This window comes from Cynocephalus volans, chromosome Y, assembly GCF_027409185.1.
Source record: "Cynocephalus volans isolate mCynVol1 chromosome Y, mCynVol1.pri, whole genome shotgun sequence".
Taxonomy (NCBI): Eukaryota; Metazoa; Chordata; class Mammalia; order Dermoptera; family Cynocephalidae; genus Cynocephalus; species Cynocephalus volans.
The window spans coordinates 671,297-693,296 of NC_084479.1; the positions used below are offsets into that span (position 1 = coordinate 671,297).

The window sequence follows — 22,000 nt, forward strand, 5'->3', positions numbered from 1 at the left end:
ATAAAATCTTTCCATGAACACACTCATACATATATGATTGTGATATTATGGGACTGAGGTAAGAAATGTATTCTATTAAAGATATAAATGAGTATAATGACAAAGTTTAGAGAGTGTGTGTGTGTGTGTGTGTGTGTGTGTGTGTGTGTGTAGCAAGGGATCTCAAAAATAGGAAAGAGACTGTTCAATTAAAGAAATAAATTATTTAACCAGCAATTCCTTCAAAAAACCCAAAATTACTATATATAACTTAGGTATAAGTAGAATGCATTATATCTTCTGGTTTAAGCAAAAGGCATTTTCTCCTTAATTTTTTAATTAGAAACTTACAGAATAAAGAGAAAAATAAGGTAGTATATAGAACTACTGATACATGGATCTTGATTGCAGTGGCTGCTACACTAACTGAATCTATACGGGTGACAAAATATATTAAAGTATTTGCATACATTGTGCCCATATCAATCTTGGGTTCTATAATTACAAGAAATATAACTGTTGGTGGAAACTGGATACACGTAATTTCTCTGTACTATGTCTGCAACTTCCTATGAATCTATAATTATTCCAAAATTAAAAGTTTTTTACAATATTGATGCAGTTGGACAAAACGTACCTTAGAACATTGCTTGTGATTCTGGCACCAAACGAGGGAACCATTGTTCTGCAGAAAAAGAAAAAGAAATATCGGCCCATTAAATAATTTTCTAATAGAAGACTACACACACACATGCATTTATAGTTTTTAAATTAAAATTTGTGTGTATCATTTAAAAGTATTTGTATTAACCAAAGGCCAGTCTTGCAAACCTGATGTTTCTCTCTTCCTGAGATAGAAAATGTGTCTCTATTGTTAGCTCTATTTTGTCACTGACTTCAAAGACACATAAAATCATAAAGATTCCAAGCTGTCCAAAAGGGAAAAGTGTCTGAGCCAACTCTCATGGCGTGCTGAGCAATAAAATACAGACCAACAGGAAAATGAACACTAGGTGTTTCTTCCATGGTAAACAGTTTTGGTAAATTCACAAGTTGGGTATCTTGGAGGCTTTTGATCTCAGCCAATGTACAATAATAAGAGTTTGAGTTTGGAAGAAAGATTCCACATGAAAAGCCCTTTCTTTCCTTTTTACTGGATGTTTGTCTACGAACTAGGGGCTTAATATCCCTAGCCTCGGTTTATACATCTGTAAAACAAGCAGAATAGCAATACCTCATGCATCAGGTCATTGTGATAACTAAATGAAATAATATGCACATAACCCCACTTAGTACAGATTAACATTCCCTCAATATATAACAAATAGTAGGACTATGATTTATTATCTTGAATATTAGAATTCCAGCTTGGGAACCTCTCGATCCACATAACTTAAACTTTGGTCCTAGTTTTTCCTATGGTCGTGATTTTGTAAATCAGATCATACTAGGCTGGTGTGGTGGGTAGAGTGAGCAGAAACCATCACCCAATACATAAGATGCCAGGACCTCCAGTTCTCTAAAGTTCAAGGTTGGAGAGCACACAGAGTCACCCTTTTCCTGGTTGAACCTACCCGTTTGCACACAGCAGTATTGCGTGTGTTTGCAGTTGTGAGAAAAGAAAACTAGACCAATAAAATAACTTCTAAAAAAATTTTTATAGCAAGTTTATTGAGATATAATTCATATACCTTAAAATTCATTCATTTAAAGTACACAATTCAATGGCTTTTGGCGTATTTAGCAGGCTGTGCAACAATCACCACGGTCTAATTCTAGAACATTTTTATCAGCCCCAAAAGAAACCTGCACCTGTTGATAGCCCCTCTGCATTCTCTCCTTTGCCCTAGTTCCCTCACCCTGGCAACTACTAATCTATTTTCTGTCTTTATATATTACCTCTTCTGGACATTTTGTATAAATGGAATCATACAATGTGTTGTCTTTTCATAAGAATGGAATCACACACTATGTGTCTGGTTTCTTTCACTGAGCATAATGTTTTACATCACACTAAGTGCTGTAGCAATTTTGCTTCATCTGAAGTGTAGCATATATCAGTACTTCTTTATTTTTTATTGTCAAATTCCATCATATGAATATACCAAGTTTCACTCCTTCACTTCAAGTGCTATACCTTAATATATCCCATTCCCAATACTATGCCTAATTATTGCATTCCCAAAACCACTACAAAAATCTCAGCTGTATAGGATTAGAAATCTTCCTCTCCTACGTGAAGATAATTGGGCTAAAAGATCTCAGTCTCGCATTCATGCATTAGCTACGAAGCCCCTCCATCGTATAGCGCTAACCTTCCCTTGCAGAGTTAACTCCCAATCATTCCTACACATACACAGGATTTCAGCCAGTCTAGTATCAACCCACCTGCCCCCAGCCGAGCTCCCTACCTCCTCACGTGGGCCCACATCTCTTTCTGCGTGTGAGTAGTCTTCACCCAGACAAGCAAGGACGAAGCTGGGGCGGTACACACACAGCCTGGGGCGAAGCCTGAGCCGGCAGGGTTTGCATCCCAGAAATAATTAGATCAGGTGGAGACCAACGCTGGACAAATAGTGGTGCTTTAGTTACTGAAAACTGAGATGTGAGTTGAAAGGGTGGAAGGAGGGTGCAGATGGGCATGTGATAAAAGGATCCCTTGGCTTGGTAACAACCTGAAAGTTCACAGGGGCACAGGCAGACTGAGGCTGTTCACAAGTAGGGTGACACCTGCAGAAAGCAGGGGCCGGGCATTGAGAAGTAGAAACTGAGAGCAGGGACAGAGAAGCCCTGGAGAATGTCCTACTGACCGCCACTTGCAGGGTCTTGCCTGGGAAGGGTCTACCCTGTTCACTCTGCACGGAGGTGGCTCCCGTGGGACTTCTAGAGACCAAGCCCATCGGATCACATCCCGGCCCCAGCTGGAGAGCACCACGCTCCTGGCCCAGGGATGGAAAGAGGTATCTTCTAAAGACACCCAGGGCTGAAGTGGTTGGAGGAGACCTTGGAGACTGGGTCAAGGCCAGTTTCTTAAGATCTTTTTCACCGGGGTCATGGTTAGAAGACCTTCACCCTCCTGGAGTCAGCTTAGTGGCTCCTGCTCCTGGCTCTAGAAACTCCAACTTGGGCCCATTCACCTCCTTCCCTCCAGATCTATCTCTTCCTGGGCAGATGGGCAGGACTTGTGGAGGAGAGAAGGGGCGTCAACCACCTTGCTACTTGCTGCACTGCTCCTGAGAGCTCGGTCATGTCCTCACCTGCGATTGATACGTTTTCTGTTGTCTGAGTCTGAGCTCCCCAGCTGGAGGGGGACCTGGAGACCCGGCTCCTGCTTCCTCTTGCCTGTCTGTGTCACACTAGGAACCAGGGCCACTCTGTTCTCATAGAGGTGGCATCCACCCAAGGCCACCCAAGGATGACTTCAAAAGTAGGAGAGGCAAATGTCTCCTGCCTCCAAATTATTGGTCAACAAAATAATACTGATGTGATAATACACCTTTGGCCATTGATTATGATTATGATTATGATTGATTATGATTATGATTATGATTACTATATCTATGTGACACTTGCCTTGCTGTTTTACATATTCGCCCACATAATCATCCCCTGTAATGACGTAAGCTTCCTTTATCCACTTTACAGTTAGGAAACCTGTAGTCAGGGAAGCTAATTGAAATATCCACAGCCCTGAAGCCAAGTGATTAAACTCAGTGATGAACAACAGGATGGGTAAAGCTGCAGGGTAAGCAAGGCGGTGAGACCGACCCTGGCTTTTGAAGGAATCTCTAGATTTATGACCTTGGAAGGAGAGGTAAGAATTGGTCCCGATGGTCCTGAATACTGTATGTTCTGGAAGAGATACATCAGATAGACGGGCTAGAGTGGACAATGGGAGAGGAGATCAGGTAAATAGGTAGAAAGCAGATTACAATGGATTTTGTCTTATCTCGGGGAATAAAATTTATTATTGAATAAGTGTCAGAGGGTTTAATAAGAATAGAGGATTAGAGTCGTGAGAAGTCCTGTACATGGCAAAGCTTCAGCAACAAAACACAAAGCATCCAGCAGAGACTGTCTGCAGCTGCCCAGCCTCCACCTTCCACAGCCAGACCCCCCGTCCTGCCCCATGCTGACTTTCCTGCATCTTGGGGAGGCTTCCCATTCTACGGGCTCACACACTCCCCTCAAAATGAGAAAGGAACCATAGCCACAGAGCCCAACTCTTGAGTCATTTACATTTTATTGGGAATTAATATCAGCGAACTACCTCAATCAAGGCATTTTCATTTTAAGCAAAATTTTCCACTAATCATAAAATGAAAAGCTCTGTCATTATAAAGAAATATTTGGGGTAATAGCAAGCAAGCATGAAAGATTACTATGATTAGAGTGATTTTTTATTTATTTATTTATTTTTTTTAGCAAAGACAGTGTGTCACAGGATGCTGGGGAAGATTAAAAAGATAATCCACGTAAAGTATTTAGCAAAATGGCACAGAGTTAGATGTCAGGAAAAAAATCCATTGTTATTGATGTGATTTTGTTGCTGTTTCCCATTATTATTGTCTCTAGGAGTAGGAAAGTAATCCTGGGCTTAAAATCTCCCAGGTCTTAATGTAGAACACTCACCCTAAACTAATTGATTTGGTCTTATTAATGAGACTCAGAAGCATTTAAAATTGCAAATACTTAAGCACAGTACTTGCAATAAAGCAGGGGATGCCTACCCATCACGTATTGCTCCGTAGGTGCTAGCAGTCTTTCAGCATTTGCCAGCATGAGGACTGGGCAATGGAATCGTATTTTTGCTTTAATTTCTTTTGATCAACCATTTGTATTCCCTTTAGAGTAAAAAGTCCATATGTTTTGCCATTTCTATTCTGCATTTACCATTTTATTCATTATTTACCATTTTATTATCAATTTAAGCAGTTATTAGTGCCAATTAGGTTTAATAATCATTTGTCTGTTGCAAAAAGTCTCCAGTACATCATCTGTCTTTCGAATTTATTCATGGAGTTTTTTCTATAAAGACGTTTTCTACATACACATACATACACACACACATGCACAAACATGCATGCCCATATATATTTTCCCCAAAAATGTGTCTTTACTTCCCTTTTGGATTTGGAGTTTCCTGTTTTTCTTAAAACCATTTCCCCCACACCAAGGTTTTACAGCTGTTCTGTGCTTTTGCATTTATCAATCAGCATCAACCATACTATTCATCTCTATGAAGAACTTCTAAGAACCCTTCCTAATGGCATCAGGGATGTGGGTAAACTCCCAATTAGCTAGGCCACGTTTCTTAGGCCAGGTGTGCACGCACAGTGTACCATTACCATCACGTCCGTTGCTTACCTGTACTGCTCTTTGAGCAGCAGAGCATTGGAAAAATACAAGAATCCATCCAGTACATTTCAACACCCTGCCTCAGGGGAAGTCCTCAGTCAGATTACAATAGCCTTCGCTAGTTAAGCCACTTGACAACAGAAATAAAATACAGTATTTGCAATAAAGTCTTATTCTGGCTGAAAGCCAGCAAAGATAAAGAGTCAAAGTACATTAGGCTAGAAAGACATTTGCCTCCAGAATCATTATTGTAACCTCCAGGTAAGATCAGACAGTGGGACTTTTGTAATTATAGAAAAATTACATCCTGTGTTTTATTGGTTTAACTAGATCAAACATGAATGCCAGTCAATCCAACTTTCAAAGAGTTTATATAAGTCCAATCAACTGCACCCAGCCATTATTTCTATGGCATTTTCAGTCTTTCCATTTCTAGCCTTTTGATTTTTTCCTTCAAGAAAAATAATTCTTCAAAAGCTTCAAGTAAAGAAAACACTTCATTCGCTCAAAGACAACCCACATGGGAATGGGTACAGATAAATAAAAATTAGTTCCCTAGATAGAGCCATTTGAAAAGAGAAAAGAGAATTATAACAGATCCCACGCATTTTCTTTAACAAAACCAGGTGTTGGTGTGGAATAGCCATAAAGGTTATGCAGTCGGCAGTTTCAGAAATACACGCCGAGCCACTTTCCAGCAATAAGAAAGACCATTTGAAACTGAAACCATCCAGAAAATCTACGATGGACTTTAAATTTACCAATCAATGCTATGAAACCACAAATAATTGGTTGTGACTCTCAATTGACAATGTCCTTTTGATGCTAAATGTAAGGGTTTTTAAAAAAAAAAGGAATAGGTTAAAATTTAGAAATTCATTTTAATCCAAAATATTTTCCTATTATTTTGGAAACATGGTATAATATAACTGATTTCATTTATTATTACAAGGGTGTGCTTTTCTATTATCAGTACACCCAGACATTTCTCATGTATTCAACAGCCAATATAAAATAGAGGTGTTCTAGAGAATAAAACTGAGAATTTTCATTTCCATGAATTGAAATATCTTTAAAACGAATCTTTACTAGTGATCACCTGAACTGCACACTCCATTCAAAACATTTCTCAGAAAACTTACATGCGTACTACTAAGTGAAAGAAGACAGTCAGAAAAGGCTACATACAGTATGATTCCAACTCTATGACTTTCTGGAAAAGACAAAACTATGGAGACAATAAAAAGACTGATGGTTTCCAGGAGTTAAGGAGGAGGCAGGAATAAATCGGAGGAGCACAGAAGAATTTTAGGGCAGTGAAACTGCTCTGTATGATACTGTAGGGGTCGACACATGTCATTATGCATTTGTCCAAGCTCACAGAGTGTACAGCACCAAGAGTGACCCCTCATGTAAATTATGGGCCTTAGATGATATGTCATTGTCACCTATTGTTGTCCTATTGTAACAAGTTTACCACTGTGGTAGGGAACGTTGACAGTGGGAGGCTATGCCTGTGTGGGGCAGATGATACATGGGAAACCTCAGAGGGTATTTAGGAATTCTCTGCCCCTTTCTCTTAATCTTGCTGTGAACCTAGAACTGCTCCAACAAATTAAGTCTATTTAAAAGGGGGGGGCGGCAGGGGAGACAGACCTATGTGTATATATTTGTTGCTAATAGGATTTCATTCAAAGGTTATGGAATATCCCCAGTAAATAAATGGCCTTTTCATTAACCAAAAAAAAAAAAAAGTCTCCCTGTATTCTACAAATATGTTAGGTATAATGGAATTCTACAGGAAAAAAAAGTTTGACACCAACCTTCCCCTCTCCTCATTTCCACTGTTAGGCATAACCTGCCACATCGTCCTTGCCTTGCCCACAAATGCCACTTCCTCCAGGAAGCCCTCCCCAACCCCCTCGCCCTGACTCTCAGACCTCCCACGGCACTGGCTGGTAGCATCCTGCACTTGCGCTCCTTCACAGTTGACAAACATAGACGATTTGTGTTTTTATTGAATGGTCATCTGTCCCCCAGCCTGCAGACACCTTGAAGTCCATTCGTATCACCTGGTCACCACCACCCCTCTGGCAGAGTGCCTACCACAGAGCCAACGGTCGTAACAAACATTACTGATTGAAGAAGTAAATGAATGGAATAGAGAGTCATAAAAAAAAAAAATCTAAACTCTAATCATTAGGTCATAAGGAGCTGAAAAGAATGAAATAAATAGACTGGGCTGAACACATTTTTCATCTTCTCTAGCTGGAGGTTTTAGGAAGCAGCTCATTATTTTGTTTTTGCAATGCAAACTTGCATTCAGAATGAAATACAAGTTATTTAAGAAATAATCATAATAATTATCTTTTTATAGGTGTAGATAATTAAGGTCATCTAAAGACAATTTATGGAACAGAAAGAGCCAGACATGGGAAGACACTTTATTAACATTTTATTATGAATATTGACAAGGAATATTTTAACGAATTCTACATGTGGAAAAACACTAGACAAGGACACAATTTTTACTACTTACTGTCCATTTTAGAATAATGAAGTCTACCCTACAACCAGAAGTACTGGCCTCTCTTAGAACATCTCAAGCAATTGTCTTTGGTTTTCTCCACGAGGATATGCTAATTATTCATTCATAAGCTAATTAATAAAACTTTGGTTTCCTCCACGAGGATACGCTAATTATTCATTCACTCTTGCCATAGCTATGATTTCAGATATGGAACCTCTAAGCTATATTTGGTATTAAAATATATATGTTAATGGTTGTTTACATTTAATTTACTCCTTTATCTTTATTATATTTAATGTTTTATATTTATGCTTTCTATTTGAACAAAATTTATATTTTCTTAGAAGTTGTAGCCTCTCCACAAAATCACGTAAAACCCTGGAAGATTTTGAGGTGAAATAAATGACTTGTGCTGAAATAAATCCCTGACTCGGATGACAAAGTAGGGTTAGCGTGGGCAACAGAGTGCATGCAAGAGCTTACACAACTGAAGCATTGTCCATGGGAAACCAAAAAAATAAAAACCCGTCTGTGTGAGCTTCATTCTCACAGCTCCTCCTTCGTGGCAGGGACGAGGAAAAGCAAAGATGAGCGCAGACTGTAAAAGCAAACAGGTCCAGACACAGCTCTGAAGTTTCTGCTTGCCTTGTGTGACGATGCTCCTAAGTCCAGGAGCCTCTCACCAGCCGCCGTGCCCACTCGTCTAGAACGTAAACAGTGTCGTGCATTAAGGCGAGAAGGACATCGGTGCTGGCTGTGTCCTGTAGAAGTGACCATCGGCTTCCAGGTGCTGAAAGCGTTGTCTCCAGCACGGTGGCTTCCATCTGCCACTCCAACTTCTGTTTCTACCCCTTCCTGGGTGTCTTTCCTGACTTAAGCATTAATCCTTCAGCTCTGTCTGAGCATAGTTGAGAAAAGCTGGTCTGGGAAGAGGAGAAAGGAGGAAATAGAAGGGAGGCAGCAGATAAAATGGGTAAGGAAGACAGAAAGGTACAAAAAGTCGGGGGTAAATGACTTACCAGGTCTCTGGGCGTAAACATGAGATTTAAAGACTCCTTTAAAGTTTGACATTTTGCTTTCCGTTACCAAAATGGCAAAGACAAATCTTCTGCACTGTTTAAGATTATCATAACCCAATGGTACGAAAAGTCCTTGGCCCGAGGACTCCAGTCACCATGGTTGGGCACAGTCACAGCCAGACCTTCAGTGCGGGTCTGAATGCGGGGGCAGTTTCTGACCAACTGGACTGCTGGGCCGTCTTCATGGCAAGCCCCAGAACTGTCCCACCTGGGATCTGGGGTCACACTGACATCTCAGTACCCCAGCTCTACTGCAATCCACAATAACTTCAGTTCCAGAAATGAGACGGATGACCACAATCCATCAGGTCCATCCAGAGACCAGCTGGGAGTCCCTCTAGGTCTCTGGACTTAGAACATGTGCTTTCACCAACCCTAGGCAAAATCCTGAGACATCTATGTCACCGAGGCACCCAGTCTGTCTCTGAAGTTGAGGTGACTCTTAGTTCATTTTCTGCTGCTGTAGTGGAATACCTGAGACTGGGTAATTTACAAAGAACAGAGATTTATTTCTTACAGTTCTGGAGGCTGGAGAGTCTAAGAGAAAGGGGTCGCATCTGGCGAGGGCCTTTTTACTGCATCATCTCATGGCAGAAGGCAGAAGGTCAAGAAAATACCCACAAGAGAGGAACAGAGAGAGAGAGACAGGAAGGGGTCTTTTAACAGGATCCCACTCCCACAACAATAAACCCACTTTGGCGATAATGGCATTAGTTCACTCTAGAGGGCAGATTCATCATGACTGAATTACCTTTTAAAGATCACACCTCTCAACATTGTTGCATTAGGGACTAAGTTCAACACATGAACTTTGAGGGAACACATTGAAACCATCACAAGGTGCATTTCCGATTAAATGTGACACGATCATTGTCAGCCAGGTAGCAGTCATGACAAGGTGGTCAACACTTCACATGTGTGAACTGGGTCATGGCTATGTGTGCTGCCACCATTTAAACTGAGTTGTGCACAGGGTTAGTTCTACACAGGTTGGGTTTACTTGCCACTTAAAATGTGCAATTGGACTATACTACGGCACTGAAAGGAAAAATTATTGTGTGCACAGAAATACTAAGAATAAAGAGGTGTGGCAAATATTCACTGGAGGAAAGACTGAACTTTCATATTTTCAAGTAATGACCATACTTTAAAGTATTTAAGAAAGGAATATCCCCACAAATAGATGAAGCCATGTGGTACTTTATTACTGACATATGAAGAAAAGGGTTCACAATCTCTTACAAAAGGGATGAAGACAGAAAACAATCACGAAATCCCCTGGACCAGATGAATTAACAAAGCAACGAGATGTTGGTGTGACCAAACGACACTTCAGAGAAGATCCTCATTCGGCCATATGTCATAATCTTATTATCACTTATAAAAAATTCTTTAGGGTTACATAAAAATGAATGTCCTATCCATGGCTTCTTGGAGTCACTGAAATATCATGCATAAATTTGTGTTGGCTCCCTGCAAATCCCCTTTCTTCTCAATACTGGCACATCTGGATAGTGACTCTTTTGGGGGCTGCCTAATCTGCATTTAGGAAATGATTAGTGAACTCATTCTGAGTGACTTTCCTGATGGGTAACTATTTTATAGAAAATGGGCTTGTAATTATAAGGAGCAGGGTATGATCACTGAATACACGCAGGTCTGCCCATACCGCAGCTAAAGTAAACCCAGTATCAGTTTTGACGATCTCTACATGGAATGTGCATATAGAATTTCTACTGACATGAAGTTGGGGTGGAAGGAGCATTTTGCGCCTTTCATTTTTCTGAGGTAATTTTCCAAAACAATTGAGTTAATGGGGGAGGAGAGTTTAAAGAGGGAAGTAAAAATTCACACTACTTGCTGAAGGAAGGTGAGAGTGGGAGTCGACTAAAACTACGTGGGGAGGATTGGTGGATAGTGTGGATGTTTACCTGAGGCTGAGAACTATGGGTCTGTAGTAGCACCGTTCCATACGATTGTGTGATTTTCTCTGGCAGCACCCAGCATTGCACAGATACATCCAAGTAGGCAGCTTTTAGAGCTTGGTGTCTTCACAACTGGAATTTTGCTGCTAGAGAGCGGCCGAAAGGCTAGAAAATGAGGCTACTGGCCAAAAAAGTAATTAAAATGATGCATCACGGGCTCCAGACAAGGTTCAGGAGGAAATTAAAAGAGGAAGGGGCAAGGTAACAGGGATTCCAAATATCCTGGTGCAAAGAATCACCTGGGGACTCTATCAGATGTAGAGGTTCCCTGGGACTGACGTGGTGGCCCTAGATCTGACTCTGGAATCTGTAGATTAACAAATGCCCCAGATGTTTCTTATAATGAGGCACATGTCATAAACACTAGGCCAATAGATTGTCAGGACTTTGAGAAATTATGGAGTGAAGGTCCTGTGGTGTCAGATAAAGAGCAGTTGTAGAAAGTGAATGAACTCGGAGTGGAAAACTGAAATGTGAAATACCTAAGGCCAAAGATTTGTGGCTGATGACACGGCGAGGTGCGCCAGCAGTTGGAACTGCACCAACCCCAAAGAAAGAATTTTGTTATACAAAACAAAAGAGTAATTTTCTCTCGTGGATACTGTCATGAACAACCCAGATGTTCCCTTACCCCACAGCTGAAATGAACACCGCCCCCCAACCACCACCCCCAGTTGTGCAAAGTGTTGAGAGCTAAATGCCGTCTTTCCCCACCCTAAGATTGTGTGTGGTTGAAGAGAGCCGCCTAGCACAAGGTCTCCCTTCATTAAGAGGAAGTTCATATCCAGTGACTGGTTGATGCTGGACCAACCTTAATCAATTCAGGACAACTTTCAAGGTATTCCCAGCACAGAGCGTCTGCTGGATCTGTTGTTGCATCTGCATCCAGCCCAGCCCCTCCCTCTACCCCAGGCTACTTCCCTCACTCCCTCTCAGGGGTTCACGTTCTGCACTCGAATCTCAAAACCTTGGAGTATGTTTCATGAATACATGAACCTATAAAACCATCTTCTCATATTTTCCAAGTATGAGGGAAGGAGCTGTCTCCAGTTGACAGGATTTGGGGAAAAGCCAAGGGCCAGGAAAAGCAAGAAGATGGGAGGCATATTTCCTGAAACAGATAAGGGTGTTGGAGGGATTGGCCGCTTGTGGCAGGGTGGGCTGGCTGCGTGGACCTGCAGCCCTTCCAGTGGCAGAAGATGAAGCTGGAATCCCGTCAAACAGCTGAGAGCTGGCAAAGGTTTTAGCCCCAAAATGTCTCCTCATTTCAAGACCCATGCTCGTTCTCCATCACCCAAGCTAGTGCAGGTGCATTAAAACTTTACTTCAAGTTGATATGCTTTTCTCGAAAGTAAAAGAACTGTGCACTTAGAAGATATTCACCTAAGAAGAACACGTTATTGTTTCAACTTGTTACTGGAAGTTCTTTTTCACTTGTGCTTTTAAAAGCAACTTAGTGAGAATCTGTGTACAAGCAACAAAAACAAACAGGAAATGTTTTAGAAAAACAAATGTCAGCCCCATTTCGAAGTTCCTGTGAAGAATCGAAATCATTATCAAAGAAGAGAACGATCCAAGACCAACACAGAAAAAGCATTTTTTTAAATAAATTTGAACAACTCTTAGTTACATTCTTTACTATAATTCTTTGGAAAGACTATCATGTGATGCCAATTTCCAACCGGCTAAAGTGTATTTTAAGTGACAGATAACAACTAGCAGTGTTTAGGAGTCTTCTTAGGTGCTTCCTTTCCTTAACTCTTATTGTTGCTATTGTGTTTTTATTGCAGGATGTTTTATACATGAACACAATAGAAAATTGATCAAGAGAAATTTTACCAAAAACTAAAGTTGTATAGCCAGTTACTAAAGCAATGACTTGGTGAGATCTCTTAACTACCTAAGGATCTAACGTCCACCTCAGGAAAGGTGGTGTGTAATAGCTGGTCTTATTCATAAGTGATTGAAAACCATTTTGAGCATTGATATATCAAAATTTATTGAGAGCTTTTGGAATTCTGACTTCTCCATAGTTAATCACATGGGCCACATAGAACGGTAGAGCTCTCTGAGGTCATCTGTGCTACTAAGTCACTTCTGAGCAAAGCATGTGTGTCAATGGGCACTCTGTCAATCTCTCCCTGTAGAAATATAGGGTCTATTTGAATATGGCCAAGCTTGTTCTCTACATAAAACCAGGATAAGAAAAAGGACCCCAAACGTGATTCTAAATACCCACTCAAAATGTTTATGAACTGTAGAATTCTGACTCAGATGATACCATATAATTACAAATCAGGAGACCTTTGACAGTCATCTAATCTCTCTTCTTGCTGAAAACAAGATAAATGTAACTCGTTAATGACATGTAATTGTCTCATCATACAAAGAACTTTCCAAGGGAAAGAGGTTACAGTGTCCCTGTAACACACCAGCCTGCCTCATCGACTTTTCCATCCCTGAATTCCTAGCAAAATCTCTGAAATCAATTAGCGTGCAAAGGGGTGAGGAGTTGCACATGATTAACTTTCAGATTTTCTGCCTGCTAATAGTCTATTCTCTAATTAACTAAATCGTCTAGTAACTTTCTCCAAAATGCTTCTCATGCCTAAGAGAAACGGTCAAAACCAGAAGAGAAAAACACAGCACAAGATCCATTCTGTGTGAGCATTAGGGGGAAAGATCACACAGACATTGCTAAGTTTCACAATACCCAAAGACAAGACCGTCTTGGAACTGAACATGACATGGGGAACTTTTTTAAAAATGCTCATTAATGGCTAAGGAGAAAGGAGAAGTGAATGTCATCAGAGGAGGAATCTAAGTGTCCAATGATAGTATAGACCTCAAAATTATCAAATTACCATGCCTAGGACTGTTTGTAATCATCGGATCCGTCGTTGCCATGTGTTTGACTGACGTGAAAAACACTGGCAATAGCGGCAACACAGATTCTGAGGAAAATTCTAGATTATGCACGTTGCAATATTAATAGAGATTCAAGTTCAACATCCTCCCTTTTTTAGATGAGTAAATTGGGTCTCAGGAAGTTGAAAAATGTGCAAAATATTGTTGTTTCAAGCAAAAAAATTTGTAATAAAAAATACCCTCCACTGGAGTCAAGAGACTTTTACATTCCAAGTTAACTCTCATCAGTCATAAGTTGTGAGCTCTCAGAAAAATCAATTTCTTCATTTCTCAGAAGAAAGGAACAATTTTGTAAGCAAGATTATCACAAAGGTGTTATGAGGACTGCCTGTGACCACCTAAAGGCGAGGTTGTGGTCTAGCTGGCCAGATGCAATGGCCATTGACATGAATGCTTTGTGCACACAGAGTGACAGTTAATATTGTAGAACGTTTCAGAGAGACCTAGAGTCCTACATAAAGGACTGTTAGTCTCAGTTAATCATTTGATTAACTGTGGAGAAGTCAGAATTCTAAGAGCCCTTAATAAGTTTTGACATAATAATAGAGAAAATGGTTTTCAATTGCTTATGAGTAAGAGCAATCTTATGAATTTCCACACTATATGGTTGTTTCCAGTCTTTCCAAAGGCACAATATCCATGAAAGCATAGAATCAATATAGTTTTTTAATGCAGGGTGGCACTAAATTAAATTTGTAACTCATGATCCCCTTTTGGGGAACATGAAAATCTAATACCATGAAATACAATTCTTAACGTTATTTAAAATTCAAAATGAAACGTACTAACTATTAGTTTCCTAGGGCTGCCGTAACAAAGTACCCAAACCAGGTGGCTTAAAGAAGAGGAATTAATTGTCTCTCAGTTCTGGAGGCCAGACATCCAAAATCAAGGTGTCAGCATGGCTGTGCTCTCTCTGAAGAGATCTTCTAGAAAGGATCTGTTCCATGCTTTTCTTTTAGTTTCTGACAGTTCCTGGGCTTGTGGCAGCATTCCAATGTCCACATCTGTGTCCCCATATCTATGAGCATCTGTGTTAAAATTTCCCCTTTCTATAAGGACACCATTCACACTGGAGTGGGGGCTCACCCTACTCCTCCCGCTGTGGCCCTTACTCCAGTGCAACCTCATCTTAACTAGCTACATCTCCAGTGACCCCATTTCCAAATAAGGTCACTTCCTGAGATCCTAGGATTAGGTCATCAACATATGGATGGGAGGACATTATTCAACCCATAAAAGTAACTAAAATAAATCAAAGCCAAGGGACAAACACTGTGCTATTTCAACCCACACCCCAGTTGAGAACTTCTGCCTTAGTATGTTCAATGTATTTTTTTTTTTCAATTTGTTTCCAAAGTCACTGTGAGTGTCTCCTTGCCACGTCCCGGCAGATGTCAGAGTGTGGTGCTCTGTAACAACCCATCTATCTATCCATCTTGCTGACAATGCCTGGTCCTTCCACAAGGCATATAAATCTTCTAAAGATGAGGGTGCATCAGAAGAAGACATTTGACATTTGGATAATGTAAACTGTTTAAGATCAAGTAGTCCAATTTTGGGTGAAAACAGATGCTTAAATAAGCAGCGAGAACCTCACAGTCATGATGAGATGACTTGGCCAAGCAGAAATCCCCCCAGGTATAACTGTTCTACTCTTACAGTGTTGTACCCTCTTCCCAGACCCAAATTTAAGTGTTCTTTCTCTTAAACATACATTCCCCAAACATGTATGTTCAGAGGACATGGCAGTGGCGTCTATCAACAGGGTAGAGTCAAAGCCCATGTTTCAACAGAGGTGGCCAAAGACTGATTCCAACCCTCTCACTGGACAGATGAATGTGTCCTCAATGACATTTCTGCAGAGGGTACCCCTGCCAACCCTTATTTAGTGAACTAAAACTTCATAAATTTTATGTCACCTTGAATGAATGTTCCCACAGTGAGGCCCTGGAACCGGCAGCATCAGCCTCACCTGGAAGCTTGTAAGAAATGCAGATTCCCAGGTCTCACGCAAGACCTGCAGAATCAAAAATTGGGGGGTTGGGGTTTGGCAAGCTATCTTTTCACAAGTCTGCCTGAAGATTCCAGCTCTCAATAAAGCCTGAGACCCTCATTCTAAAGGAATGAGGAAAAGTTGCCATCCTTTACTGTACATGGTTTTATGAAAAACACCCTAGAAGTTTCTCTTGCTTCTTTCTCTTCATGTTTGCTGAGCAATCTTCTAGGAGCTTTATCCAGCTTTTACAGGTATCTCATGAGATTTCAGGCATTGAAAAAGAACAGTACTCTTTGTAAACTAATTCATTGATCTTTGCATGTGTGTGTATTTGTGCATGTATAATCTCAACCAAGTCAACTCGGTTTCTGCTTCTGTATGACCAAGACTCAGGAACACAGCCAGCTCGAAGTAATGACTCCCACTGTGGTCCCCACCAAGCCATCCTCTGCTCTGCCTTGGCCTCACCTCAGTCGCTGGCCATCCTCATGAAAGACAACTGTAGGAAGATGTTATTTATTGCTGGGGCTGACAGTGAGGGAAAATGCAAAGCAGACCTTAAAGGCACTCTTAAATCACCCTATTATTTTTCCAAATAGATGCTTGACAGCTGTGAAGCTTGACAGGTGTGATCTGTTCTGTACAATAAGCTTTTCCCACCCGGCGCATGACTGCCTGGTATCTGGCGTGCTGACCAGAAGAGGTGAAGGATTAATTTTAAGTTATCAAGCTAATTACTCACAAGCTTTAAGAGTAGCCTCAGAGAATTATATTTCCAGATAACATGAACAGGAGTCTATTGCTATTATCAATGTAACCATTTTTTAAAAATTTTAATTGAAAAACATGCAATATTTCACAAATGAAAACTATTATTTCCATATGCTTTCCTACAGAATATTTTAGTAACCACTTTAGAATGAGCTCAGTAAGTCCTATTTTTATGGTAAAGCAAAACCTCCACCTTGATATGCACATATAGGCTGGGAGATTTAGGATTTGGTTTAGCTGAGTTTCATTTGCAATAGGAAAAGTCCATGCAGAAAAAAAAAATTACCAGGAATACATGTTTTTTCCATTCTAATTAACTTTACTAAGTGTCAGATTTTTGTCACATTGTTTTCTTATTATACATGCTTTTTCATTGTGCTAATTTATGTGTTCTTCATTAGAAAGTGCAGAATAATTCATCAAACTAGAAAAGAGCACCTCATAGTCTATTATACTCTCACTTATATGACATTCTAATCAATTCATTATGATTCTGGGTTATTTTAATATGAATTTCAAAAGATAGCATGTTTTAATGAGATCGCTTGAGAAAACATGATGAGTAAAATGTGATGCAAGAGAAAAGACCTTTCTTTACAAAAAAAAAAAAATCCATTCCAAGAAAAATGTCTTAACTGCCAAATTATAAGTTCCCAGCCTCTGGGAAGTCAGGTGTGTTTCTGTAATAGAATATATGACCTGGAATTCAATGACTTTTTCTCCTTACAAAATATCTACCCAGGATTTCAAATTTCAATTTAAGATTTCCACCTAAGTGATTCCCATGTATATGGGATTAGGAAATCTTTAGGTGACAAAAGCATGCGTGAGAGATCCGAATTTCATGCTCTACTTATAGAACTAAACCCTTTAAACAAATGTGAAAGATAAGTTTTTTAATTAAAAAATTAAGTTTATTTAATTACTTTCTTTTCTTTCTTTTCTTTTCTTTTTATTTTTGTTTGTTTGTTTGTTTGTTTGCTCTCTGACCAGACTGGAAAACTCTATGAATTACTATTCATTTTTTAATCCAATGTTCTTCAGTACCAGGCACCCACTCTGTGTCCAACTTGTCATAATAACAGCCGGTACTTCTGTGGAGCTAACTATGAGGTTCTGTTCTTTCTAAGTAAACTGCACGGCATGACAATGCAACCCATCAAGGCATCATGGCAATCAAAACTGAGGCAAAGAGCAGTTAATGGTCTGAAAAAAAGCACAGAGACAAAAGTTTTAGCAAGGGAAAGAAGTTTACTTGCAAAGAATGCCGAGGGAATCAAATCAGACTTTGGAACCAGCTCACCAAATAAAAATAACACAGCATATATTTAAGGGAAAAGATGCATCATGACCAACTTTACATTAGTCTGCTCATGGCCGAAAACCACCCATTTCCTAAAAGATTATCACGTCCTCAAATGCCATGACATATCTTCAGAATCAGCATCGCTGAAAGACAGAGATAAAGGTGTTTGCTTTCGGGAAGCAACTTAACAAAACTTCAAGGAGGTCTCATTTATTTTGAAGAAGAAAATTTCACAGGGTAACCTTGTTATTTGGCGGTTATGTCAGGGTACAACCTTCTGCTCAGACCATAAGGGGTGATGTCTACATTTCTCCGTAAGTGAGAAAGTTCACAGTATTAGTTTAACATCCAGAGTTACTTACATGAAAGACCCAACTGTCAGAAAGTGACAGAACTAGGCTAGAGCACCAGTAATTTGTCTAGCCCCAGACTGTGTCATCTGAGCAACCCTCCCTGTAGTTTCCCTTGTCTGAGCTGGTGTGTCTCAGTGCAATCATTGTTTATGGCAAGCATTGTCATCCCCCAACACCAGACCAAGTCCCTCAAAAGCAGAAGATTATGCCTTGATCATCTTTGCAATTCAGCACTTAGCAAAGCACCTGACACAGAGCAGCCACGCAGTATTACCTGAGAACGAGAAGCTATGTGATGTCACAACTGCCATGATGTTTGCCATAGAATGGCAAAACATACATAGATATGGAGATGGAGATGGAGATGGAAAAGGAGATGGAGAGGGAGATGGAGATGGAGAAGAAGAAGGAGAAGGAGATGGGGATGGAGATAGAGAAGGAGATGGAGATGGAGATGGAAAAGGAGATGGAGATGGAGACAGAGATGGAGAAAGAGAAGGAGATGGAGATGGAGATAGAGAAGGAGATGGAGATGGGGGTGGGGATAGAGAAGGAGATGGAGAAGGAGATAGAGAAGGAGATGGAGATGGAGATGGAGAAGGGGATGGAGATGGAGATAGAGAAAGAGATGAAGATGGAGATGGAGAAGGAGATGGACATGGACGTGGAGGAGAAGACGGAAATGCAGACAGAGATGGAGAAGAAGATGGAGATGGAGAAGGAGAGGGAGATGTAGATGGAGAAGAAGAAGGAGAGGAGATGGGGATGGAGATGGATATGGAGAAGGAGATAGAGATGGAGATGGGGATAGAGAAGGAGATGGAGATGGAGAAGGGGATGGAGAAGGAGATGGAGATGGAGATAGAGAAGGAGATGGAGATGGAGAAGGGGATGGAGATGGAGAAGGGGATGAAGATGGAGATGGAGGAGAAGACGGAGATGCAGACATAGATGGAGAAGGAGATGGAGATGGAGAAGGAGATGGAGATGGAGATGGAGAGAGAGAAGGAGATGGAGATGGGGGTGGGGATGGAGAAGGAGATGGAGATAGAGAAAGAGATGGAGATGGAGATGGAGAATGGGATGGAGATGGCCATGGACGTGGAGGAGAAGACGGAGATGCAGACAGAGATGGAGAAGAAGAAGGAGAAGGAGATGGGGATGGGGATGGAGATGGAGATGGAGATAGAGAAGGAGATGGAGATGGAGATAGAGAAGGAGATGGAGATGGGGAAGGGGATGGAGAAGGAGATGGAGATAGAGAAGGAGATGGAGATAGAGAAGGAGATGGAGATGGAAATAGAGAAGGAGATGGAGATGGAGAAGGGGATGGAGAAGGAGATGGAGATGGAGATAGAGAAGGAGATGGAGATGGAGAAGGGGATGGAGATGGAGATGGAGAAGGGGGATGGAGATAGAGAAGGAGATGGAGATGGAAATAGAGAAGGAGATGGAGATGGAGAAGGGGATGGAGAAGGAGATGGAGATGGAGATAGAGAAGGAGATGGAGATGGAGAAGGGGATGGAGAAGGAGATGGAGATGGAGATAGAGAAGGAGATGGAGATGGAGAAGGGGATGGAGATGGAGATGGAGAAGGGGGATGGAGATAGAGATGGAGATAGAGAAGGAGATGGAGATGGAGAAGGGGATGGAGAAGGAGATGGAGATGGAGATAGAGAAGGAGATGGAGATGGAGAAGGGGATGGAGATGGAGAAGGGGATGAAGATGGAGATGGAGGAGAAGACGGAGATGCAGACAGAGATGGAGAAGGAGATGGAGATGGAGAAGGAGAGAGAGATGGAGATGGAGAAGAAGAAGGAGAAGGAGATGGGGATGGAGATGGAGATAGAGAAGGAGGAGGAGATGGAGATATATATGGAGATGGAGACAGATATATGGATAAATGGAGATGGAGATGGATAGAGACACAGATAGATACACAGACAGAGAGAGATATACCTCCATAAATATAAGAAATGGTTACTGGACACAAAGAGTGCTTTTGTTTTATAATGTCAAATATGCTAATTACCCTCATTTGATCATTGCACATTGTACACAGGTACTGATATTCAACTCTGTACCCCACAAACATGTATAATTATGTTTCAGTTTTAAAAATAAATAAATAAAAATAAATACAGATATTGAAGTAGAGACACATCACATAGATCCAGAGAGATACATGGTAGAAAGGGCTAGAACTACACTAGTGGTTTTGCCCCCAGGAAATACATTGCAGTGTTTGGAGGCATCATTTTTATCATGACTGGGGGTAGGAGGGATGCTACCAGGATCTCGTAGGTGGAGCCCAGGCATGCTGCAGGACATGCTCTGATGCACAGAACAGCATCCTCCGTACCACACACTCACACACACAGACACACACACAACAAAGAAAAAATCTGGTCCAGAATGTCCATAATGCCAAGGTTAAGAAACCTTGAACTGCACACACGTGGATAAGATATATACAGAAAAATACATGGAAGTCAAATTCTAGCCCTAATTTTACATGGTTGTTTAAAAAAGGAAACTCCTCCTTTAAAAAAAAAAAAAGTAGAGCAATCAATTTGCTACTAGAGTATGCAAATCTTGTTTTATTAAAAATAGGTTTAAAATTTTACACAAATCCACAGCTCCTGGATAACAGAAACAACAAGATACAAATGGATGTCTGCTCTAATGCAGTCTCACCTCTAAATATTTGTTTTTCTATGGTGATTGTAATATTTAACAAATGAATATATTCTGCCCAGATTTTTTTTTTTTTCTTTGCAGCTGTGAGGACATGAGCTCATAACTCCGGATATAAAAAATGTGGAAACAACAAAAACAACGAAAAGATGTTCTCCACTTTGTTTTAGATTCTGGCCCAATGGGGGAAAAAAAATTCCCAGATGTAGACCATTTCTGGAATGATCAGCAATTGGGTTTGGCTCCGCTGCTTTCAAAATGGTACAGCCAAATGTCAAAATAAAGAGGGGGGGAGACAGAGAGAGAGAGAGAGACAGAGAGACAGACAGAGAGAGAGAGAGAATGCATTTCTATTAAAAGATACCGTGGGGATATCAGCCAAACCTCTGCTGAGAATCTACTACATCTAAAGAACTAGGAAAGGAACTGTGTGTACGTATTTTAGATTTTAAAGGCAAAGTTCTCATTCCAAAAGTATATAATAGCCCAAAAACATGAGAGCAAAAGTGGGGAACAAAGCCCCCACTTTCAAGCAGTGACTATTTTTCATGGTGGGCACCACCCAGGTGAATTGTCCATCCTTCCTTGCCACAGACAAACTTTTAAAAGAACCACAGTGAACAAAACATTTCCACCGCAGCCACCCTCCTATTTTCTTCTCATCAGTAACTTCGCATAAACTTGGCACTTTTGTCATTAGCAGACACAGTTTCGACTCTAGAGGGCAAGCCCCAAGTTTATGCTATGAGGTGGTTTGTAATTTTGCCTTTATTCGTATCGTCCACATGGCGGGACTGTTAGGCAAGAATGGGTAGACCTGGACACCTGGATGCCACCCGATTTCCATAGTTACTCCTCTGCCGGAGCAAAACTGTTCATGCAGGGGGAAATGGCCAGCAAGCATGGGAGAAAACATCAGCAAACAGGGACAAAAATACGAAGCTGCTGGTAGAAACATCAGTATCTCAGCAGAAGCTGTTTGCACAAAGATTAATCCCACTGCTGAGTGTATA

General features: G+C 40.8%; 1 protein-coding gene across 1 annotated transcript in view; it reads right to left on the reverse strand.

Moving 5' to 3' along the window:
* LOC134368947 (anosmin-1-like) overlaps positions 1 to 22,000 on the reverse strand; it is a 177,938-nt gene that overhangs the window by 145,330 nt on the left and 10,608 nt on the right. The window contains exon 2 of the mRNA XM_063085184.1: positions 617 to 664. Within this exon, the coding sequence (XP_062941254.1) occupies positions 617 to 664 (48 nt within the window). The remainder of the gene's footprint in view (positions 1 to 616; positions 665 to 22,000) is intronic.